The sequence below is a fragment of the Budorcas taxicolor genome, chromosome 6 (genome assembly GCF_023091745.1).
Source record: "Budorcas taxicolor isolate Tak-1 chromosome 6, Takin1.1, whole genome shotgun sequence".
NCBI lineage: Eukaryota > Metazoa > Chordata > Mammalia > Artiodactyla > Bovidae > Budorcas > Budorcas taxicolor.
In genome coordinates, this window is record NC_068915.1 from 69252019 (window position 1) to 69278623 (window position 26605).

A 26605-nucleotide genomic window follows, 5' to 3' on the forward strand; every position below is an offset into this window, starting at 1 on the left:
GACAGAGGATGAGATAGTTGGACGGCATCACCGACTTAATGGACGTGAGTCTGAGCAAGCTCCAGGAGATGAAGGACAGGGAAGCCTGGCGTGCTGCAGTCCATGGGGTCACAAAGAGTCAGACACGACTGATCGACTGAACAACAACAAACAGTTGTTTTCAGAATTAAATGAAATAATACATTTAAAAAACAGTACAACGTTTGAAAAAATTTAGGCACTCATTGTTACCACCCTTCCTTCTCACTGACCTAGACAATAGGTGCATTTGGTGAAAAGTACATAGAAAATGTCTACACTATAGGAACTTACAGAAGAAATTAAAACATATCAATGTTAGACAATGACTGAAGTGCTAAAATGAAACAGTTAAGGCTCTTCAGGGATTTATGTCATCATTTTTATACTTGGCCTCAAATCTAATAAAATTTATTCATTCTTTCTTTACGCAATTTATTAGCACTTTTGAAGTGCCTGTACACTTACTACCTTCAAGGAATTTATAGTATAGCAGGGGAAATGGACGGGGCTTCCCAGGTGGCTCAGTGGGTAAAGAACCTGCCTGCAATGCAGAAGACACCAGAGATAGGGTTTCGATCCTGGGTCAGGAAGATCCCCTGGAAAAGGGCACAGCAACCCACTCCAGCATTCTTGCCTGGAGAATCCCATGGACAGAGGAGCCTGGAGGGCTACAATCAACAGTGCAAAGAGCTGGACATGACTGAAGCAACTGAGCACAGCACAGGGGAAATGGACACACAACAAATTACTGGGGTATAATGTTTTCACATTTTGATAGAAGTATTAAAAGAAAAGTATGGTTCATTGGGAAAGGAAGACAAGAAGCTCTGTAGAGGTTCCAAATTGAGAGACAGCAGTTTTCCTTCCTAAGAGCATGGAATCCTACCTTAAGCTAGCTTAATAAGGGAGTAGTGTTTTTATTTGTTTCTAATTTGTTTTTTAAATTTATTTTCAATTGGAGGATAATAGCTTTACAACATTATGCTGGTTTCTGCCACACAAGAACATGAATCAGCCGTAAGTACACAGATGTCCCCTCTCTCTTGGACCTCCCTCCCATATGCCACCCCAGCCCAACTCTCTAGGTTGTCACAGAGCACCAGGTTGAGCTCCCTGTGTTAAACAGCAACTTCCCTTTAGCTGTCTATTTTACATATGGTAACGTACATGTTTCAGCGCTACCCTCTCAATTCGTCCCGCACTCTCCTTCTCCCAGTGGTCCACAAGTCTATACTCTCTGCCTCTATGTCTGCATCTCTATTCCTGCCCTGCAAAAAGGTTCATCAGTACCATTTTTCTAGATTCCATGTGTTATGCTTAGTCGCTCAGTCCTGCCTGACTTTGTGGCCCCACGGACTATAGCCTGCCCGGCTCCTCTGTCCATGGGGATTCTCCATGAGTACTGGAGTGGGTTGCCATGCCCTTCTCCATGTTATCTTCCCAACCCAGGGATCAAACCCAGGTCTCCCACATTGCAGGCCAATTCTTTACCAGCTGAGCTACCAGGGAAGCTCCTAGATTCCATATATATGCATTAATAAATGATATTTGTTTTTCTCTTTCTGACTTACTTCACTCTGTATAACAGGTTCTAGGTTCACTCACCTCACTAGAACTATTCAAATTTTTTTCTCTTTATGGCTGAGTAATAGTCCCTTGTATATATGTACTACATCTTCTTTATCCATTCGTCTGTCAATGGATGTCTAGGTAGCTTTCATTTCCTGGCTATTGCAAATAGTGCTACAATGAACACACGGTACACGTGTCTTTTTCAATTATGGTTTTCTCAGTGTATATACCCAGTAGTAGCTCAGTCGGTAAAGAATCTGTCTGCAGTGCAGGAGACCCGGGTTCCATCCCTGGGTTGGGAACATCCTCTGGAGAGGGAAATGGCAACCTACTCCAGTGTCCTTGCCTGGAAAATCTCATGGACAGAGGAGCCTGGTGGGTTGCAGTCCATGGGGTCGAAAAGAGTTGGGCACGAGTGAGCGACTAACATTTACTTACTTATACCCAATAGTAAGATTGCTGGGTCATATGGTAGTTTTATTCCTAGTTTTTAAAGGAATCTCCATAAGGGGCTGTATCAACTTATATTCCCATCAATAGTGGAAGAGGGTTCCCTTTTCTCCACATTCTCTCTAGCATTTACTGTTTGCAGATTTTTTTGATGATGGCTACTCTGGCTGGTGTGAGGTGATACTTCATTGAACTTTTGATTTGCATTTCTCTAATAATGAGTGATGTTGAGTAATTTCTATGTTTTTAACAGGAAGATTCATTCACACGACTGAAAATACAAAATACACAAGTATATAATATATGTAATAAGACATCTTCTACCATCCTCCACCTTCATTCATTTCACCAACTTCTCAGCAAGCTCTGGCCAACTAGTACCCCTCTACAAAGGCAGCCAATGTTATCAGTCTCTTGTGCACTTTCCAGGCATATTTAATATATCACAAGCAAATGCAAATATGTATCTCCCCCTTTCTAACAAACGGGTATGCTATACCTTGCTAATTTCATTTGAAGTATGTCACTGAGGCTCATTGCTTCTTAATATATAAATGGCTTATTCATTCTTCATCCTATTTCAATACCTATATATTATTTTATAGTATGAATATACCACAATTTACTGAACTGATAAGACATGAAAATTATTTCCAGTCTTGTTATTAGAAATGCTGTTATGACAAATTAATGTAATATATCATTCTGTACATGTGTACAAAATACATCTAAGAAATAAGGTCTTAAAAGCAGAATTTCTGGGCCAATTTTGCTATGTTTAGCTAACACGATGTGACTGTTTTAAATATTCAATAATTAGAGTCTAGGGACTTCCCTGGAGAATCCCAGGGATGGCAAAGCCTGGTGGGCTGCTGTCTACGGGGTCGCACGGAGTCAGACACGACTGAAGCGACTTAGCAGCAGCAGCAGCAGCAGGGACTTCCCTAGCAGTACAGTGCTTAGGAGTCCACCTTGCAATGCAGAAGATGTGGGCTGGATCCCTGGTTAGGGAACTGAGAACCGCACAAGCTAGGGGGCAACTATGCCCATGCACCACAACTAGGACTGCCTGCATATCACCATGAGAACCTGCATATCACCATGAGAAGCCTGCATATCACCATGAGAAGCCTGCATATCACAATGAAAGATCCCGTGTGCCACAACTAGGACTCAATGCAGCCAAATAAATAAATAGAATCTAGACATCCCCATACTAACCTCTCCTATGCTCTGGTTTGACATCACCTTTCTATCTTAGTCTTCAGCTTTACTCTCTCACAGATCCTGCCCTAGCAGCACCATCACCATTAAACAAACATCTCTTGATGAGAATTCCTTGGTAGTCCAGTTGTTAGGACTCCATGCTTTCACTCTTGAGAGCTCATGTTCACTCGCTGGTCAGGGAACTAAGATTCCCCAAGGTGTACAGCATGGCCAAAAACAAATAAACCAAAAAACCAATCAACAAACAAAACAAACAAACAAAAGCAATCTCTTGAGTGCCAGGTATTGTTCTAGGAAGGGGGTCTAGCAGCAAAGAAAACAGACAAATATCCCTCCTTTCATAGGACTTGCTAGTAGGAGTTCATTCTGTGGGTCTCTAGGAAAAGGACAGATAAATACACAACATCAGTAAGTTTATTAGAAAGTTTTCTGGGCTGAGGAGGAAAACTAGCTAAAGAGAGAAAGGAAATATGAAGGCCTGAGAAGGAAGGAAGACAGGAAATCAGGGCAGGTTTATATCGGCAGATAGAATGATCCAGGAAAATCAAGAGGAAAGTCCCATGGCAGGAAAGTGAGTGCCCTACTGGAGGAAGAGAAAGGAAGCTAGTGTGGCTATAAGAAGCGAGGAAGGAGGAGAGAATGAAACATGAGGCAGGCACCTGCGGTGCTATGGGAGGAAAAGCGGGCACTGGACAGAGTGGAACCAGCCGCACTGTGGGTGTGGGGCTGAACCAAGGCAGGGGCACCAAGAACACACACAGTCAATGCAGGTATGGCATGAGGGAAAGCATTCTTCAGGAACTGAAAGAGTAATAGGTTAGGAGAGTGGAGCTGGGGCAGAGGATGGAAACCCACTTCAACAAAAGGTGAACACGAGAACAGAAAAGATCCTGCCTCTTTCTTGAACAATATATTCCATATAATCCAGGGACCAGTGGACAGGAACTGGAAAGCCAGGCTATAATGCATCTAAGTTATCAATTTTTCATCTGCATAGGTCATAATTTTAATTGCTGTAATTATGAACAACCTTTTATAAAAATTATTTTCACAATCAATTTTGCCTGTTAAGGTTTATATCCTAGTTAGAGACTTGGTTTTTAAAGATTATTCCACTGCAGTCACATTATTTAGTGCCAAACAGCGATCTGATTTGCCTTTTAGTACTAAATTTTTAATCCTCACACTCATTTCACTAAGAACTTTCTTGGGAGTGGCACTGGAAATAGTAATGGCTCTCATTATTTTGATGGAAGTATAGTAGACACTAGGTTGGCTGTAATTGATTTCAATATCACTTTACAAAGAAATTAATCAGCACAATTCCTTCAGTCTTCAAAGCAACTATAAAGAAAATACCATATTTTCTCCTAATTATTGTTTTATATTTTTATTTGGTTATAATTTTCTCACTATCTTTCTCTTTATCATCTGCGACCTGCCTTCTGGTCTCACTATGTCACCAAACTTGCTCTTAAAGTTTTCTTTAGATCTTTCTAGAATTCACCACAGCCTTAGACATTTATGACTGCACTCTGATACTTGAGTGGCACTGAAAACTGATATTCTACGCAATACTCACTCATAGTCTAAAGAGAGGAAAAGGCACCCATTAAAAACACAGACCAGGAATGGAAAAGACATATGCTCAGGATCTCTCTCCCTCCTTTTGATAAACATTTCAGTTTTCCTTTGAAGAACTATCCCTCTGCCATGCCATATGATCCTGGCACAAATCTCAGTCAGCATGAACTGCTCCCAACCCCTACTGGCACCGAGTTAGGCCAATCTTACTTTTTCCCCTGGAATCTGAATCTTAGGTAGAATGACTCAAGACAGAAAACAATTCAAATTCAGTCTCTCTTGGTGTCAATGACTGGAAGAGCTTTTCCTGAGCTCTTGGCCCCTAGGTCCCTGGAACTGTACTCAGTTCAGTTCAGTTCAGTTCAGTCCCTGTCGTGTCCAACTCTTTGAGACCCCATGGACTGCAGCACGCCAGGCTTCCCTGTCCATCACCAACTCCTGGAGCTTGTTCAAACTCAGGTTCATCAAATTGGTGATGCCATTCAACCATCTCATCATCTGTTGTTCCCTTCTCCTCCTGCCTTCAATCTTTCCCAGCATCAGGGTCTGTTCCAATGAGTCAGTTCTTCGCATCAAGTGGCCAAAGTATCGGACTTTCAGCTTCAGGAACTGTACTAATCCATTCCAAAATCTGATTAACCATTCTTCCTTTGATTCTGCTAGCTTTCCAATCCCCTTTAATAAATTCCCTTTTTGCTGAAATTAGTCAAAACTGATTCCTGTTGTTTGTGTAACCATTATGTCGAATACACAGGTTTTCCCAAATTAAATCATGAAATAGCTTTGTGTTTCTCTCTCATTGTTTTTTTACAGCTATTCATGAGGTTAGATTTTCTCTTGCCCCTGCATACATGGTACATAAATTAACACAGTGCCTCAGAAGTCAAATATCCTGGGCTCAAATTCTAATCCTATGTCCTACTAGTTACTTAACATCTCTTTGTCTTAGTTTCCTCAAACAGAATAAAAACATCTGCCTCAATGGGTCACTGCGAAACTTAAATGACTTCCCCAATGCCTGGCATGTATAATAGTAAGTCCTGAAAAATGCTAATTAAGCTGACGCAGTGATGGTCTGGTGATGGTCCTGTCACTGTCTTTATTTCTCACAACCTATCACTTTAGGCCCTGACTGTTCTTACTTCCGTTCTTACTGTTCTTACTGTCCTTACTGTTCTTGTCTTCATGCTGGCCCTCTCTCCTTTTCTGAATTCTTCAAGACATAACTGAAGTAAGAACCACCACTTTCACAATGCCCACATTGATCTACAAAGGCCACATTAACTTGATACTTCACTTATAGGAATCATAATCTATAGCAGACACATGAGTCTTAATTCTGTATCATTCTATTACTTTTTAATTGTACCTGTGTGTAAATCATGACTACCCAACAAGAAAAGTGTTCCTTGAAGGCAACAATGACATTTCATATTACTTTATGTCCTCCATATTACTTGGCCCAGAGTAACGCTTATAGTAAGCCCTTAATAATAAAGTTTTAAATTGCCCTCTGAGAAGCTAAAAATATTTCCAATAATAGTTACTTCTGAGTTTGTATGGCTTCAAGCCATTAGGCCGACATTTTAGCATATATGCTGCCAAGCACAGGCCGTTGTTTTTATTGCGTGTAAGAGCACACAAAAAGACAGGGACAGAAGTTTCTGTTTTCTTCACACACTAGCCCATACACACTAGGCATCCAATAAATGTTATTAACTGTCTACAAAAAAGCTGAAAATCTCAGGAGCTGAAGATTAATCCCAACTATGACAGGAAATTCCAAACACATCTATTACTGTTAACATTGGAAACCGTACAGCTGAAAGGTCCTGCTTTGTTTAAAACTTTAAAACTTGGGAGGTGAGGGAAATAGCTCCTCAAACACTTTTTTCTCTTGAAATATATATTTTTTCTCATAAAAACTGCTGATGAAGGAAAAAGTAGGAAAGGTAATTACTGTTTCTTTTCATTGTCATGTTTCTGGAATTATTATTATTATTTTTGGAACTCTGCATAATACAAGGTACCTCACCTCCTTTCTCTGATTTCTCTAACCATGTGCAAAAGTATACACAGAAATAAAAACTTTTCCCACTGATGCCCAAGAGTATATCATTTACATAAAAAGATGGCACTGTTTCAGAGCTTTGTGGGCAGTATTTTCGTCATGTGGAAGAGTCAGCTGGGAAAGAAAAGTTGAGTAAACCTAGCCTCAACTCCACGTGAAACTGTCTGAGAAATGGAGATGTATAAACTGACTCACTTAGCTGACCCTGGGAACAAGCTTCTATTGCATCTAAATAACACCTTTTCAAAATTCTGTACTTCTTGGCTTACATTGTTTAACAAACACAATTATTTCAAAGTTCAGAAAAAATTCTTTTTTCTAAAGGCTCTCCACTATAAATTTTTTAACCAGACTAACTCTTCATTGTTTCCCTTCTACAGGAACACTCTAGAAGAGAATGAAAAGGAAAAGAGGGGGAAAACCACACATCTTACTTGGATTGTGCAAGACAGCCAGGTACAATGACATTCTGATTCTCCTCCTCAGCTTGGAGTGCAGTGAGCTGCACCATGTTAACCATCACATCATTGGTGTGGCCTGGAAGCCGGGGAAGCACTGCAAGGATCTTCTCCACCAAGTTATCTCCATGATGTCCTACAGCCCCTATTTAAACAGACGAGAAACTGTGAACTCACAAAATGGAAGGGAAAAGAAGCTGTTACAGAAATCAGTAACACAATCCTAACATTTTGCCCTTGGTAACACTAATCATGAAGTGATGGGACCAGATGCCATGATCTTAGTTTTCTGAATGTTGAGCTTTAAGCCAACTTTTTCACTCTCCTCTTTCACTTCATGGCAAATATATGGGGAAACAGTGTCAGACTTTAATTTGGGGGGCTCCAAAATAACTGCAGATGGTGACTGCAGCCATGAAATTAAAAGACGCTTACTCCTTGAAAGGAAAGTTATGACCAACCTAGACAGCATATTCAAAAGCAGAGACATTACTTTGCTGACTAAGGTCCGTCTAGTCAAGGTTTTTCCTGTGGTCATGTATGGATGTGAGAGTTGGACTGTGAAGAAAGCTGAGCACCGAAGAATTGATGCTTTTGAACTGTGGTGTTGGAGAAGACTCTTGACAGTCCCTTGGACTGCAAGGAGATCCAACCAGTGCATTCTACAGATCAGTCCTGGGATTTCTTTGAAAGGAATGATGCTAAAGCTGAAACTCCAGTACTTTGGCCACCTCATGCGAAGAACTGACTCATTAGAAAAGACTCTGATGCTGGGAGGGATTAAGGGCAGAAGGAAAAGGGGACGGCAGAGGATGAGACGGCTGGATGGCATCACCGACTCGATGGGCATGTGTTTGAGTGAACTCTGGGAGTTGGTGATGGACAGGGAGGCCTGGCGTGTTGCAATTCATGGGGTTGCAAAGAGTCAGACATGACTGAGCAACTGAACTGAACTGAACTGAACACTAATCACGTTCACAATTACCTAGACAATGTATGTCTTGTGTGTTGGACTTAATTGTCCTTGAGGGTAGGCACTATGTCTGCTCTGGTTACTGCTATATTTCTAGCACTTGGCATAGTGCCTACACATGGAAGGCATCAACAGGTACTTAGTGAATAAACAAATAGTCAACATTTGGTAGGTCAGGTAAATGGTGTCATAAGATGACATTATCCTGAAATTTTCAAGCCAAAAAGATTTTCTTAATTTTACTGATGAAGACTATAAGACTTAGAAGGGCTTAGTGACCTGACCAAGAATAGCAGATCTCCCCTTTGCTAGAAGCTTATCTTCACAATGGCAGCTGTTTACCTAGTCCATTCTCTACATAAAGGCAACTTGGCAGCTGGTAGGTTTACTAATTATTTGTTAGATGAAGAAAATAACGAATGAATGGAAAAAATTTGTACTGATAGAAGGATTTATAGAGCATTTTATATTTACCAGGCACTGTTCTAGGTGCTTTACATATATTAACTCCTTTAATAACAAATGATTAATAAGCTCAAATTAAAATCAAGACCAAATACATAGCTTAATGCTTTTCCATAAGGCCAAGTTATCTTTCCAAAAGTCATCAATGCTTGAAAGATACCATTTCAACAACCACCTATTGTTGTTGTTCAGTCACTGTCATGCCCAACTCTTCTAACCCCGTGGACTGCAGCACAACAGACTTCCCTGTCCTTTATTATCTCCTGGAGTTTGCTCAAACTCATATCCATTGTGTCGGTGATGCCATCCAACCATCTTGTCCTCTGTTGCTTCCTTCTCCTTTTGCCTTCAACCCTTCCCAGCATCATTTCAGTGAGTCAGCTCTTTGCATCAGGTGGCCAAAGTATTCTTCCAATGAATATTCAGGGATGCCTTCCTTTAGGATTGACTGCTTTGATCTCCTTACAGCCCAAGGATCTCTCAAGAGTCTTCTCCAGCACCACAGTTCAAAAGCATCAATTCTTCAGTGATCAGCTTTCTCTATGGGCCAACTCTCACTTCTGTAAATGACTACTGGAAAAACCATAGCTTTTACTATATGGACCTGTGTTGGCAAAGTGACGTCTCTGCTTTTTGAAATGCTAACTTTGTCATAGCTTTTCTTTCAAGGAGCAAGCATCTTTTAATTTCATGGCTGCAGTCAATATCTGCAGTGATTTTGGAGCCTTAGAAAATAAAATGTGCCACTGCTTCCAATCTTTCCCAATCTTCCAATCTTTCTATTTGCCATGAAATGATGAGACCGGATGCCATGATCTTATTTTTTTAAATGTTGAGTTTTAAGCAAGTTTTTTCATTCTCTTCTTTCACCCTCATCAAGAGGGTCTTTGGTTTCTCTTCACTTTCTGCTGTTAGAGTGGCAACAATGGATGTGACCGGCCAAATCAACTTGTTTTGATCTCACTCGCTTCAAATCAATTAACACTTGATTTCCTAATGTCTTTCTATCCGTATCTCTCTATTGTATTTGCCATGTCATATTAATTGGGCAGAAGAACTAGGTGGAAAAGACTAAACCAGAAATTCAAGGAATCACTGTCATCACCCTCATCATCAGAATAGTTAATATTTATTGAGACCTGGTCAAACAGGAGATGGAAGTGGTCAAACAGGAGATGGCAAGAGTGAACATCGACATTCTAGGAATCAGCAAACTAAAATGGACTGGAATGGGTGAATTTAACTCAGATGACCATTATTTCCACTACTGTGGGCAGGAATCCCTCAGGAGAAATGGAGTAGCCATCATAGTCAACAAAAGAAGCTGAAATGCAGTATCTGGATGCAATCTCAAAAATAACAGAATGATCTCTGTTCGTCTCCAAGGCAAACCATTCAATATCACAGTAATCCAAGCCTATATCCCGACCAGTAACACTGAAGAAGCTGAAGTTGAACGGTTCTATGAAGACCTACAAGATCTTCTAGAACTAACACCCGCAAAAGATGTCCTTTTCATTATAGAGGACTGGAATGCAAAAGCAGGAAGTCAAGAAACACCTGGAATAACAGGCAAATTTGGGCTCAGAGTACAGAATGAAGCAGGGCAAAGGCTAACAGAGTTCTGCCAAAAGAACGCACTGCTCATTGCAAATACCCTCTTCCAACAACACAAGAGAAGACTCTACTCATGGACATCACCAGATGGTCAACACCGAAATCAGACTGATTATATTCTTTGCAGGTAAAGACAGAGAAGCTCTATACAGTCAGCAAAAATACCAGGAGCTGACTGTGGCTCGGATCATGAACCCCTTATTGCCAAATTCAGACTTAAACTGAAGAAAGTAGGGAAAACCACTAGACCATCCAGGTATGATCTAAATCAAACCCCTTATGACTATACAGTGGAAGTGAGAAATAGATTTAAGGGACCAGATCTGATAGACAGAGTGCCTGATGAACTATGGACGGAGGTTCGTGACATTGTACAGGAGACTGGGATCAAAATCATCCCCACGAGAAAGGAATGCAAAAAAGCAAAATGGCTGTCGGGGGAGGCCTTACAAATAGCTGTGAAAAAAAGAGAAGTGAAAAGCAAAGGAGAAAAGGAAAGATATACCCATCTGAATGCAGAGTTCCAAAGAATAGCAAGAAGAGATAAGAAAACCTTCCTCAGCGAGCAATGCAAAGAAATAGAGGAAAAGAACAGAATGGGAAAGACTAGAGATCTCTTCAAGAAAATGAGAGATACCAAGGGAACATTTCATGCAAAGATGGGTTCAATAAAGAACAGAAATGGTATGGACTTCACAGAAGCAGAAGATATTAAGAAGAGGTGGCAAGAATACACAGAAGAACTGTACAAAAAAGATCTTCATGACCCAGATAATCATGATGGTGTGATCATTCACACTCACCTAGAGCCAGACATCCTGGAATGTGAAGTCAAGTAAGCCTTAGGAAGCATCACTATGAACAAACCTAGTGGAGGTGATGGAATTCCAGTTGAGCTATTTCAAATCCTGAAAGATGATGCTGTGAAAGTGATGCACTCAATATGTCAGAAAATTTGGAAAACTCAGCAGTAGCCACAGGACTGGAAAAGGTCAGTTTTCATTCCAATCCTAAAGAAAGGCAATGCCAAAGAATGCTCAAACTACCACACAATTGCACTCATCTCACACACTATTTAAGTAATGCTCAAAATTCTTCAAGCCAGGCTTCAGCAATACGTGAACCATGAACTTCCAGATGTTCAAGCTGGTTTTAAAAAGGTAGAGGAATGAACCAGAGATCAAATTGTCAACATCCGCTAGATCATGGAAAAAGCAAGAAAGTTCCAGAAAAACATCTATTTCTGCTTTATTGACTATGCCAAAGCCTTTGACTGTGTGGATCACAATCAACTGTGAAAAATTCTGAAGAAGATGGGAATACCAGACCACCTGACCTGCCTCTTGAGAAACCTGTATGCAGGTCAGGAAGCAATAGTTAGAACTGGACATGGAACAACAGCCTGGTTCCAAATCGGAAAAGGAGTACGTCAAGGGTGTATATTGTCACCCTGGTTATTTAATTTATATGCAGAGTACATCACGAGAAATGCTGGGCTGAAGGAAGCACAAGCTAGAATCAAGATTATGGGGAAATATCAATAACCTCAGATATGCTGATGATACCACCCTTATGGCAGAAAGTGAAGAACTAAAGACCCTCTTGATGAAAGTGAAAGAGGAAAGTGAAAAAGTTGGCTTAAAGCTCAACATTCAGAAAACGAAGATCACGGCATCCGGTCCCATTACTTCATGGCAAATAACGGGGAAACAGTGGAAACAGTGGCTGACTTTATTTTGGGGGGCTCCCAAATCACTGCAGGTGGTGATTGCAGCCATGAAATTAAAAGATGCTTTCTCCTTGGAAGGGAAGTTATGACCAACCTAGACAGCATATTAAAAAGCAGAGACATTACTTTGTCAACAAAGGTCCATCTAGTTAAGGCCATGGTTTTTCCAGTAGTCATGTATGGATGTGGGAGTTGGACTACAAAGAAAGCTGAGCACCAAAGAATTGATGCTTTTGAACTATGGTGTTGGAGAAGACTCTTGAGAGTCCCTTGGACTGCAAGGAGATCCAACCAGTCCATCCTAAAGGAGATCAGCCCTGGGTTTTCATTGGAAGGACTGATGTTGAAGCTGAAACTCCAGTACTTTGGCCACCTCATGTGAAGAGCTGACTCATTGGAAAAGGCCCTGATGCTGGGAAAGATTGAGGGCAGGAGGAGAAGGGGATGACAGAGGATGATATGGTTGGATGGCATCACCAACTCAATGAACATAGGTTTGAGTGGACTCCAGCAGTTGGTGATGGATAGGAAGGCCTGGCGTGCTGTGGTTCATGGGGTTCAAAGAGTCGGACATGAATGAGTGACTGAATTGAACTGATTGAGACCTGATGATGTACCAGATGTTAACTTCCAAACTATACATTTATTATCCGCTTAATTCTTAAAATAACTCTAATACACAGGTATTATTATGCTCAATGACACAGCAGAGGATTCAGTTTAAGTCACTTGCTCAAAATTATATATGCTGTAAATTACAGAGAAAGAACTCAAACACAGGAGGCAGATAGCCACACTATTAAAAAAAAAAAAAAGAGCCATAAAAGTGACTCATGACAGAACCAGTATGAGTGCTTTGAAGGGGACTTCTGCTGTTAAAGAAGAGTTCTTATTCCACCAGAAAAATATTCACTTATCAGGGCTGGAAGGAACCATATCTTATTTATGTTTTCTATGGTTTATGGTTGTCTCCCCAGCACTCAGACTATAACTTAGTCACTAAATACTTGCTGAATGAATGCCTAGTGACTGTTAGTGGCCCTGAGACCCACAGGAGAGTCAAAAGTCTCTAAGTGAATCCTATCTTTAACCCTGGAATGGAGATACTAGATTACCCCACAGCATCATGAATTTCACTTTCCACTGGTAACCTTCTCAATAATTTAAAAACTTCTCCTCATCACCACAATAACTTTTCTTTGAACTCAGTGCCCAAATTCGGAGTCTTGCCCCTAAGTTATTGTCATCTGTCACCTGCCATTCTTAGACACATGGTACAAACAAGTTGCCTACGTGTTCTGCCTTTCTTTCTTAACTTCTTTAGCGCCTACAGTCTAACTGATACTCCTCCTCCCTATGCAAGCACAGGGGACTTTAGCAAGTCTCAATTCATTACACTCCCAGCAAATTAAAACAAAAACTCTCAGCAAATCTAGAAACTAATCTAGAAACTCTTTAATATGAGAAGTCAAGGTACTTAATTTTCCTTAAGGTTCAGTAGCTAATAGCTGTTTTTACAGAACCAAAGTATTATTTACATCCTTAAAACATTATATACTAACACCCAAAATGGCATAGAATATAGTTCCCGACAAATGGTTAATTCTAACCAACTCTCATTTAGTTTGCTGTTGCTTTTCCAGTCGCTAAGTCGTGTCCAACTATTTACAACCCCATGGACTGCAGCACGCCAGGCTTCCCTGTCCTTCACCAGCTCCCAGACCTTGCTCAAACTCATCCACTGAGTTAATGATGCCATCCAACCATCTCATCCTCTGTCACCCCCTTCTCCTCTTGCCCTCAATCTTTCCCAGCATCCTGGTCTTTTCCAATAAGTTGGCTCTTCACGTCAGGTGGCCAAAGTATTGGAGCTTCAGCATCAGTCTTTCCAATGAATATCCAGGGTTGATGTCCTCTAGGATTGACTAGTTTGATCTCCTTGCTGTCCAGGGAACTCTTAAGAGTCTTCTCTAGCACCATAATTTGAAAGCATCAATTCTTTAGCCCTCATTTACTTTAGTGGCAGATAATAGGTTAGGTAGTAGAATTCTTCTGGGTTATATGTATGGCAAATTATTCTCATACTTACAGTCTTAGCCTTATATTGAAGGGGAAAACATACATTTCAAAGACATTAAATCATTTCAAAGGCATGTCATTAATTAACAATGGTAATAACTAACATTTTCCCCATCATGCACCAGACACTATTCTAGGAGCTGGACCTGTTAACTTATTTTACCCTGTTATTCTCAATTCACAGATCAAGAAACTGAGACCTATAAGTTGAAACTCGCCCAAAGACTTATGACTAGGCAGGGCAGAGCTAAGGCCACTATGACTGCCACGCATGCCTATTACACACCCTAGAGAGCGGCAGCAGCTACTATACATTGAGGATCTGCCTCAATCCCCTCACTCCTTACATATGTGATCCTGTGGAATGTAAATGCGAGCATGTCACATCACAGCTCAAAACCCTCCAACTTTCCTGTCATATCCAGGTTTTTACTCTGTCCTGTCCTTCTGCCTCTCTCTCTCTCCAACTTCATCTCCTCTCACTGCCCTCCTTGCTTGCAGGGCAAGCTGAAGGAAGCCACGCTGGACTCCTCAAACTCGTCCAGCATCCTCCCACCTCAGGTCCTTTGCACTTGCCATTCCCTGGGTGTTACGTATTCGATAGCTGGGTCTTTCGTGTTCTGTACCTGGGTCTTATATGTTCTATACCAAGGCTGTCACACATCCTATTTCCCCTCTCCTGTCATTCTCTGCTCAGACATCACATCCTCAGAGAGGTCTTCCCTAGCTATGCTATCTAAAATGGAAACACTATCCCTTTTTAATCTCTTATCTACTGTATTAGTTATATATTGAATAAGTAAATGGATGGATGATTTTACATTTTTCCAACAGTACTTTACGGTCATAATTTCCCCCGTTTACAAATGAAAAATCCCTCAAAAAGCTCAATGAGAACCAAACAGCAGGTAAGTCACTGAGCTAAGCCTTGAATTTATTACACCGGTCTAGATCTAACACTCGCAACCTAGTCGGCGCCTTACATGGCTTCTCAATTGTTCTCATTACCTATGCTGATTTTAAACAATATCCTCTTAACCCTAAAATAAAGATGGCGGTGGTGGTTTAGTTGCTAAGTTGTGTCCAGCTCTTGCGATTCCATAGACTGTAGCCTGCCAGGCTCCTCTGTTCACGGTATTCTCCACGCAAGAATACTGGAGTGGGTTGCCATTTCCCTCTCCAAAATACAGATATTCATTGGTTATTTTACATTTTGTGGAAAACCAGATGTGGGGGGCGGAGGGGGGTAAGAATAAGTAACTTTTCTGACCACTAAAGCAGCACCAGAGTCCAACAACTGTGCTGAGTCTCTGAGGCTGCCAGCTTCTAGAGACCACATCAGCTTCATCTCTACTATCCAGGACGAGAATAGCCTTTCATGTGAGAGAGGTTATGAGCACAGGCTCTGGAGCAAGTTGCCAAGATTCAAACCCCAGCTCTCCCACTCACTAGCTGTGTGATCTTGGGTGAGTTCCTTAACTCTTCCATGTCTCTGTTTCCTCATCTGTAAAATGGGGATAGTTATAGAAGACTTGTCATAAAAATTAAATGAATTTATCCCTTGTACAGCAAGGAGATCAAACCAGTCAATTCTAAAGGAAATCAACCCTGAATACTCACTGGAAAGACAGATGCTAAAACTAAAGCTCCAATGCTTTGGCCACCTGATGGAACAACAGACTCCCTACATAAGACTCCAAAGCTGGGAAAGATTGAGGGCAAGAGGAAAAGGGGGCAACAGAGGATGAGATGGTTGGATGGCATCACTGACTCAATGGACATGAGTTTGAGCAAACTCTGAGAAATAGGGAAGGACAGGGAAGCCTGGCATGCTGCAGTCCATGGGGTCCCAAAGAGTCAGGCACAACTTAGCAACTGAATAACAACATGTACGTACAGTGCTGAGAAAAGTAGTGTGATCCCAAAGGTTAGCAATTATGAATAGTCTCAAATTTTAAGACTTTAATAAAACAATATACAACCACATCTTGAATGAACCAATAAATCCTAATCCAAGGATGAAGAACCACCCATTGGATTGGGAGTTAATCTTTATCTGGATGGATTTAATTTAAAAGTTTACATGAAACTAAAATTCAAAAGAATTGAACCAAGAAAGGAAATTTAATTCCCAGAGTTACTGCTCCCTCTTATCTTTTAATCTTGAACCTGTAAATAATCACCAAAGCACTCTAGCCCATCTGAAAAGAGCCAAAAAATATTAGGAAAAAGAAAAAAACAGACTCAAATCTCTCTGATATTCATAAATCATGTCTACCTTTTTAATTGTCCCTTGAAACAAAATCAGAAGGCAGAACGGTCCATAGAAGTTTGTCTTGAAATCCCCTATGCAAACATGTCTGAAGAATACTGCAGACAAGCTTCTGTGTGGTCTAGATGCGGTAAAGGTATACCAAAATCACAGGAACAGATACTGGGGGCCTTCTCAAACAACTACAATAACTTCTCAAACAATTAGAACGAACTTATTCTATTTTTCAGCCCTGAGTGTGTATTGACTGCTTCAAGGGATCAGAGAATGTGTCTATCTTGTTCACCAGTGTTCCCCTAGGCCTGAACAACACCTGGCACATAACAGGCACTCAATAACTGTTTATTGAAAAAATATAAAGCAACTATTAGACAAAGTGACATTACTTTCAGCAAAGATGATGACAAAAAGATGAGAAGCTTCTCTATATTTCTAAGCATGACATTAACACTGTGGAGTATTTATGAACTATTGGAGGTTATTTGTGTTATTTTGGGTAGCATCAATTTTACATCTAAGAAGAATATATACAAATGCATATATACTTCTAATGGTAAAGGGTCAAGAATAGCACCCAAAATATTCAACAACAAATAACATTTTAATACACTATGTATATAAATTAACATTCAAACCAACAACTGAAAATGGATTTTCTTTTGGTCACTATAAGAAAATCGCTGTCATATGTAATTTAAATTGAAATTCATATCAGATTCAAATCATTCTGATGATTTCCAGTTACCTTTTGATTTTTAGAAATTGCTGGTGCAATCTTCTACATGCTGCAGCTATCCTTAGCTAAACAATGCCCCAATCTAAGCTGCAATTTGATGTAAGAAACCACATCAAAATTCTTGTCACAACAAATTCTTTTTTTGTAATATTTATTTTTTATTTATTTGGCTGCCCCAGGTGGCATGTGGGATCCACTTCCGTGACCAGAGATCAAACCCTGCACTAGGAACTCAGAATCCCAGCAACTGGACGAATAGGGAAGTTCACAACAAACTCTTAGCAACAAGTCATGAGCTCCCCAGCTCCCTATGCTTGCTGCAGCCAGGACAGATCAATTAAAAAAAAAAAAAAGGCATGGTGACCAGGTATGTTCCTGGATGTCAGAGGCTAGATCAAGGTTGGAAAGCACCTGGGCCAAAAGTAATGCCACCAACTCCACTTACCTCACCACCCCAGCCAGTTTTGGGCCACTGTGGAGCAAAGGACACGTGTTGCTTCTCTACAATCATCATTACCAGCATGAAATCCTTCTGCGGCCTCAGTACCGTCAGCACCCCCACTGTCTTAGGCCCTATCACTTACCTCTACCAAGCAACAGTATTAAGTGAGTTGTGGTCTCACCAAGTAGAGGATTTCTCTTTACTTACTAGTACAAACATCTTTGGGTTTCCCAGGTGGTTCAGTGGTAAAGAATCAACCTGCCACTGCAGGAGATGCAAGAGACATGGGTTCAGTTCCTGGGCTGAGAACATTCCCTGGAGGAGGGCACGGCAACCCACTCCAGTATGCTTGCCTGGAGAATCTTATGGACAGAAGGGCCTGGCAGGCTACAGTCTATGGATTTGCTAAGACTGAAGTGACTGAACACACACGCACAGACGTATTTCCGTCTTTAAAAAACAAGTTTGACAATACGACTGTATACCAGCTGAAAATCAGTCCTAAGAATCATCAATATGAAATTGCAACACTATCTTGAAACATCTTTGACATAAATGAACCAATAAACTGATTATTTGGAAGACAGTTCGGATGATTACCACAAACGCATCCATTAAATAGACTTTAATTTATAAGTTATTAGGACTATAGCAACAAATTTGTTCCAATCAGAATCTCTCCTCCAAAATCTTCCCTCTATCAATCAGCCAGCAATAATTTGATCCCTTCTGAAGGAGAGCATTGTCATAATTTAAAAATGGGATGTAGATCAGTGAAACTTTCTTGGCTACACTCTGCCAAAGTCGATAGGTTTCAAACTTGGTTCCAGGCCCCAGTAGAGAGGTAAATATGCTGGGCCCCAGGGACACCGTTATGCCACCCATTCTGGCTTCCCTTGACCCCCTCTCCCACCAGGGCATTCCTGCTGTCACCTGCTACCCCAGGCAGGTGACCTCTCCCGCTCAGGAGATCTCACCTAACTTGAGTTCCCTTACCCGGGCCTGGGAGTGCTTTCCTCAACGCATAGACACTGCCTGGCTGAGCCCCACCTGGTGCTTTTCAAATGAACTCTTCAGGAAGGAAACAGTCCTTATCATTTTAAACATACTTGGGAAATATCTCAAGAAACTTTCCGGAGGTTCACTCTCCTTGCTCTGTCATCACATTGCATATTGCTCTCAGCATGCTATTGAAAATAATACTTTCATGGTTCCTCATAAGCCCTGGACAAAGTAGATTGATTTTTCTTTCTCTTTTACCTGTTTGTTGCCTTGAATCTACCCAGAGAAACTTTTCTATTTGCTCCCTTTGAACAATGTCCCTTTCAAACTTGAAAGTCAACTGTCTGTAGTATTTCAGTTATTTTCGTGTTTTGTTGTACAGCTTCCCTCAGTTTGGTCATCTGTTAACAGTTCTCCAACAACTTAAATCCTTCTTATGAAGGCCTGTTGTGAATACTGGTATCTGCACATTTCTAAAAGGTTCCCAGGTGGACAGTTCTCCTCCATGTCAGCGTAAGTCCAGTGTTTCAACCTTTGGCTAGATGCAGTTGCTTTGTTTAACAGGGCAGTGCACATTAGGGATGTACTTACCCATTACAGCATTTAATTAGTTGATTTTAATTGCTATTTTGCTTGTCGCTAAAGCTATGCTCTCCTAGTCGCTCACGTGATCTTATGGACCTAAAATGTTTTCTCCCACACCAATTTCCTGCTGAGTACCTTCACCAAATTAAAGAACACCCTGGAAGCCCACCTACTGGCAGAAGGCTCCTAAACAAATACAGAAGAAAATGAGGGCTTTACACTAACAACACTGATAACTCAGAAAACAAAAGTTGCTGAACATGGCCGTTTATAAAAATATTGGAGCAATCCTGTCACATCTGGCCTACTACTTAATGTTTCTGCTTTTCTTTTTTCCAGTAAAGAGAAACTTCAGAGCCTCAATTTCTTATTCCTGAAATGATAAATAGCTCACCTAATTTGTTGAGAAGATCAAATAAGGTAGTATAGAAGTGATTTTTATCTATTAACCAGATAAATATGAATAGTAATTATTTCCTTTCTCAAATACTATCATAGACCCAAATTGTCAAATTTTAGAATATTCAGAAAATGTGTGCCCTGGTATACTTCCACTTTATTTGTGAATGACTAATGATGCAACTTAGGAATCTCAAAAGTATTTTCTATCACAAAAAATGAGTATATTAACCTCACTGAATATCCAAATAACAGCAAACTTTAATTCACCTGTACACTCATCCAGTCCTTCAATAAATACTTATTGAGTACCTACTATTTTCAAGACACTCTTCCGACTGCTGGTTAATAAATAGTTAAACAAAATGGAGCCCCTCCCCTCAGGAGCTTCCATTCAAATGTGAGGAGACAGGCAATAAACAACCAACGTTTAGAGAATGTCTCTAGAAAATGGTCAGGGAAGGGTTGTCTGAGAAGGAAGCGAGCGAGAAAGCCATGCAGATACCTAAAGGAAGAACATTCCAAGCTGAGCAGAAGAACTTCAAAGGCCCAGAGGCTGCGACACACTTGGCATGTTGCGGAAGAGCGAGGTGGCCAGTGTACCAAGAAAGCTACGTGTGACGGGAGATCATTTAGGGTCCAGGTGGGCGAAGTACACACAGGCAGGTCATGTATGATCTTGAAAACAATGCTAAGGAACCCAGATTTGATGGAAGGACTGTGAGCAAGCAAATAAAGCATCAGTTTTATCTTCTGATGGGATTACACAAGAAACTGCATTATCTGTGTATCTTCTGCATTTCTTTAATATCTGTATTATTTTTTAAACTATTTGCATCCTCTACTCTGCTGTGACAAATGATGCTTTGAGATGGACTAAAATGAATCCTGATAATTGAACACTAGATTTGACAACATGGAGGCCACTGGTGATCTTGACAGAGGAAACTTCTGAGGAGTATTGAGGCGGAGTAAGCCTGAAAGAGTGAAGTCAAGGGGAAACTGAGCAGAGGATTGTAGAGATAGCAAGAATAGACCAATTTTTAAGTTTGCTGTAAAATGGAGCAAAAATGAATCTGAAGTTGCAGGAGCCAGAGGGATTAAGAATGGAGATGGTCCATTCTGTGTGCATGCTAATGGGAAAAATCTGGGAGAAAACACATTTTTAAAAAATGATAAGCTAGGAAAGGGGGAGGATATTTTAAAGAAGTCAGTCTATGAGGGGAGTGGGAAAGGAAAAGATCTAGTCTGCAAAGGAGGAAAAGTTGGCACTACATAGTAGCAGAGACAATACATCTCATTTTAATATGAAGGAAGGAGAGAGAAGTACGTGGCTATAGATGTAGAAAGGTTGGTAGATTTGGGGATGGGAAGATACAGAAGCTTCCTGATGGCTCATATTTCCTCAGTGATAAAAAGCAAGCAATCTGAGGGGTAAATATGGAGAGATCGGGAGACTTGGCAACTTAGGCCTTCCTACATGCCCTTATTTTCTAAATCATTCCTAATAGTTTTGCTTTGGGAGCTTTCGGAGGGCAGAAGCTATGCTTTCCTTGTTCTTATTTTCTAGTTTTAGAAGTTGTATATAAGGAAGAGATGCATATTATATAAAAAAGTAGTTGCTATGATGCTAGATGGCCAGGACATTAAAGTCTGCCTAACTGGAGTCTTGGGGCAGGGCAGGGAGAGAAGTGACCTTGCTTGATTTATGCAGCAGTATGTCACTGTGTGGATCACAACAAACTGCGGAAAATTCCTCAAGAGATGGCAATACCAGACCACCTGACTTGCCTTCTGAGAAATCTGTATTCAGGTCAAGAAGCAACAGTTAGAACTGGACATGGAAAAACAGACTGGTTTCAAACTGGGAAAGGAGTACATCAAGGCTGTATATTGTGACCCTGCATATTTTACTTCTATGCAGAGTATATCCCATGTGAAATGTTGGGCTGGATGAAGCACAAGCTGGAATCAAGATTGCTGGAAGAAATATTAATAATCTCAGATACACAGATGACACCACACTTATGGCAGAAAGTGAAGAGGAACTGAAGAGCCTCTTGATGAAAATGAAAGAGAGAGTGAAAAAGTTGGCTTAAAACTCAACATTCAGAAAACGAAGATCATGGCATCTGGTCCCATCACTTCATGGGAAATAGACGGGGAACAATTGAAAGAGTGACAGACTTTATTTTGGGGGGCTCCAAAATCACTGCAGATGGTGACTGCAGCCATGAAATGAAAAGACGCTTGCTTCTTGGAAGAAAAGCTATGACCAACCTAGACAGCATATTAAAAAGCAGAGACATTACTTTGCCAACAAAGGTCCATCTAGTCAAAGCTATGGTTTTTCAGTAGTCATATATGGATGTGGGAGTTGGACTATAAAGAAAGCTGAGCACTGACAAATTGATGCTTTTGAACTGTGGTGTTGGAGAAGACTCTTGAGAGTCCCTTGGACTGTAAGAAGATCAAACCAGTCAATCCTAAAGGAAATCAGTCCTGAATATTCATTGGAAGGACTGTTGTTGAAGCTGAAACTCCAATAATTTGGCCACCTGATGTGAAGAACTGACTTACTGGAAAAGACCCTGATGTTGGGAAAGATTGAAGGCAGGAGGAGAAGGGGACAACAGAAGATGAGATGGTTGGATGGCATCATGGACTCAATGGACATGAGTTTGAGCAAGCTCTGGGAATTGGTGACAGACAGGGAATCCTGGCATGCTGAAGTCCATGGGGTCACAGAGTCAGACACAACTGAGCAACTGAACTGAACATTTGAAATGTCACATTTTCGGCAAAAAGAAAAAGAAGCATAAGCGGTATACACCATGACTCAAAACCTCAACAAGCATATACTCATCAGGTGTTTTTAATCCTCTAAGAATTCAAGGGTGTTTAAAACATTTTTGTTTATCTGCTGAAGGGAATGCTTACCAAAATCAGTTACCTGATCATTATCCATGAACTTGGGTGTTTCCAGCCTGTACTACCAGCAACCATACATTTACCTAATTAGAGATCAATAAAACTGACCTTTGAAGATAAATATAAAGGGTTTCTCTTGTGGTTAAGTGGTAAGGAATCCACCTGCCAATGCAGTGGATTCAATCCCTAATCTGGGAAGATCCCACATGCCACAGAGGAACTAAATCCATAAGCCACAACTATTAAGCTTGTGTTTTACAGCCAGGGACCCATCAAACACTGAGTCCATGTGCCACAACCACTGACGCTTGCAAGTCCTGTGGCTCATGCTCTGAAACAAGAGAAGCCACCACCGTGAGAAGCCCGCGGACTGCAACTAGAGAGTAGACCCCACTCTCCACAACTAGAGAGAAGCTCACACAGTAAAAAAGACCCAGGACAGCCAAAAATAATAAAAATAAAAATTATTTTTTAAAAAAGTAATGCGCATGTCAAGTATGAGAAAGTGTTTTTCCTTCACCTGTTTAATGGTGGGCTTCCCAGGTGGCTCAGTGGTAAATAATCTGCCTGCCAAGCAGGTGACTCAGGTTCAAACCCTGGGTCAGGAACATCCCCTGGAGAAGTAAATAGCAACCCACTCCAGTATCCTTGTCTGGGAAATTCCATGGACAGAGGAACCTGGCAGCCTACTGTCCATGGGGTCGCAGAAGAGTTGGACATGACTTGGGAACTAAACAACAACATATTAAGGGTACCATTTGTTACTTATGTGTATAAATATTATTACAGTTTGAGACTACCCAATCTTAAACGTCTGCCTGCAATGCGGGAGACCCGGGTTCGATTCCTGGTTGGGAAGATCCCCGGGGGAAGGAAATGGCAATCCACTCCAGCACTCTTGCCTGGAAAAATCCCATGGACGGAGGAGCCTGATAGGCTTCACTCCATGGGGTTGCAAAGAGTTGGACAGGACTCAGCAACTTCACTTTCACTTTCACTTTTCAATCTTCAATAGAATAAGAGGTAAGAATAAATCAATGAACACTTGAAAATATTTTCTACAAGTCTATTTAGTCTCATTTTCTGGTGAAATTTAAGTTCAGCCTCATTAACACTCATGTAAAGAGATTTGAAAGTCAACTTTCTGTAATATTTTTTGTGTTTTGTTGTACAGCTTCCTTCAACTTGGTCATCTGGTAATAGTTCTCCAACAACTTAAAGCCTTCTTATGAAGGATTGCTGTGAATACTCATATCTGCACATTTCTAAAGGTTCCCAGGTGGACAGTTCTCCTCCATGTCAGCATAAGTCCAGTTTTTCAGTCTTTGGGCTAGATGCAGTTGTTTTTAACAGGATAGTACACCTTAAGGATGTATTTATCCATTACAGCATTTAATAAGTTGATTTTAATTGCTATTTGTTTGTTTCTAACCCCCTCTAGACCATAAACTGTGAGATCAGGGACTGTGTCTATTTAGTTCTTCTTTGTCTCCTTAACCTGACACATAGTCAAAACGTCAGTCCCTCAGTCATGTCTAACTCTTTGGGACCCCATGGACTGTAGCCTGCCAGGCTCCTCTCCAGCGATTCTCCAGACAAGAATATTGGAGTGGGTAGCCATTTCCTTTTCCAGGGGATCTTCCCGACTCAGGGATCAAACCCACATCTCGTGTCTCCAGCACTGCAGGATTCTTTACCGTCTGAGCCACCGGGGACACATAGAAAGAGGTAAATTAATTATAGGTTGAATCACTTTGGAGAGTGGTTATGAAGCCCCCCACAGTAACTGCCACTTACCTGTGAGATCCAGCGTTCTGTCCACAAAGACCACTGATGCCCTGCCTGTGGCAGTCTTCCTCCTGTTCTTGGCAGGAGCAAAATTGGCCAGATCTGCAGCGATGATCCGACTGAGGGAACCTACAGCAAAGCACTCCTCTCGTACCCCTAAATGCTCACACAGGGAACTGAGCCCTGACACCAGGCACCTAATCTGCAGCAGCAGCTCAGGGGTCAGGGCAGTGGCATCCACTTCAGCCAGGCTTCCCAGCCTCCTTCTGTCAGGTCGGGCACTGTTGAGGATATGCACATCCTGGGGTAACAGTGGGAAAAGGGAAGCAAAAGCTGGAGTCAGGGCAAGGTGGGGAGCCACAGGGGCGAGTAACAATGGTATGTGCAGCACCTCAGCTGTGTAGTTCATGTTGCCCATCCACTCACACAGCTTCTCCTCCAGTTGCTCGAACACTGGCTGCTGCCCTTCCAACTCGGCTGCTGCCGCCGGCGGCACATGATTAGCCGTAAGATGGACTGCGTGGTTCACAGCCGTGACCACCACACAGTACTGGAAGTGACTTCGGCAGATGATGTCCCGCAGGGTCTCCACGACCCGGCCTTTCAGCAGGGAGCTCAACACAAACACTGCCTTGGGCTGCTCGGCTCCGCCACCAACTGCGGCGGGCTCGAACTCGCGCAGGTAACACGCAGGGCTCCCCACCGCCTCCAGCAGCCTCGAGGACCCGCAGCCCCAGTGCAGGCTCTCCGCGCAGGCGGCGTCCAGGTAGACCACGGCCCGTTTCATTTTGGCCAGCACCTGCTCCCAGGCTTGCTGGGTAAAGGACAGCACGCCTGGAGTGTTCATTTTTGGGAATTCGCAGACTCGGGGCACCGAGTGCAGGAACTTCTCGCAGAACTCACAGCTTCCGGAAATTGGGCTTCAAGAGACATTGACAGTCAACACAGTACACGTGGGGCGGCCTCTGACTTGTCCAGTGTGGCGCAAGGTAATGACGCCACGGAGCGTGATTGGCTAGTCAGGAAATCCGTCGCGGAAGAATTGTTTACGGCTGAGACGATATGGGCGGGGCTCCGAGCCTCCAGGGTGCCACGGTAGGTTTGTGGAAGTGGGAAGGCGCTGAAGAAATAGCTGAGGAATTTTGTCCTCTTCTCCCTCTCTGCTCAGATTATCCTTCTCTGCTCCTTGAGAAATCTGAGGAGTGATAAAACCTAATTTGAAATATGATGTTTTTTATGGATCTGAACACATGTCTTTAAACGTACTGCCACTTTGCCCAAATTAAGAGCGGCCGGAGATTAAAAACAACCAACTACTGTGAGGTTTTGTTGTTTATAGATTACTATCCCATGCATTTGATACAAACCTGTAATACACATACCAGTTTCGCTTTCACTTTCTCTATCTTCCTTCCCGCCTCTCATTGACACTAAATCTTGACCTGCTTCAAAATTCGAGAATCCAGTCCTTTCTCCTCATCCATCTTTTTTCTCACTGCCTTAATCCACCGTCGTCACTCAACTGGACAATAGCAGTGACCACCCCTCTCTTAGGGCTTCCCTGGTGGCTTAGAGGGTAAAGCATCTGCTTGCAATGCAGGAGACCCAGGTTCAATCCCTGGGTCGGGAAGGTCCCCTGGAGAAGGAAATAGCACCCCACTCCAGTACTCTTGCCTGGTAGGCTACAGTCCATGGGGTCACAAAGAGTCGGACACGACTGAGTGAGGACGCCTTACCCCTCTCTTGTCGTTTCCCAGTTTCCCACCTCTTCACCCTTTGATTCACTTTTCTTCCTAGTAAACTAAGCCTGTTCAGCCAATTTTCTGTTTAAAACCTCTCCTAGCCCAATTGCCTACAGATCCAGCCAAAGCATTATAATGGCACCAAAAACCTTCACAATTTTTCAGTTTCTCTCCAGCCATTTCTAGCTTAGAACGTTAAATGCCTGCACAATGAAGTCAACAGATTGAGCCCGGATTGCATCATAGGTTCAGTTTGTTCAATCACTATTTATTAAGCACTTATTGTGATCACTGAGCTAGGCTCCAAAACAGTAGTCAATGAGATATATTACATGATCTATGAAAAATATACACCTCTGCTAAGTATTTGCCGTATCATGGAGTAAATTTTAACATACTTGTTTTCCTTAACGTATCTGTTCTACTAGATGGGGCACTAAAAGCTTGGCTTCCCCAGCACTA

General features: G+C 41.8%; 1 protein-coding gene across 1 annotated transcript in view; it reads right to left on the reverse strand.

Moving 5' to 3' along the window:
* SCFD2 (sec1 family domain containing 2) overlaps positions 1-25337 on the reverse strand; it is a 397018-nt gene extending 371681 nt beyond the window's left edge. Inside the window, exons 1-2 of the mRNA XM_052641944.1 lie at positions 24411-25337; positions 7360-7528 (exon numbers count right to left, since the gene is read on the reverse strand). Of these exons, the coding sequence (XP_052497904.1) occupies positions 7360-7528; positions 24411-25248 (1007 nt within the window). The 5' untranslated portion in view covers positions 25249-25337. The remainder of the gene's footprint in view (positions 1-7359; positions 7529-24410) is intronic.
* Between the last annotated feature and the right edge of the window lie 1268 nt (positions 25338-26605).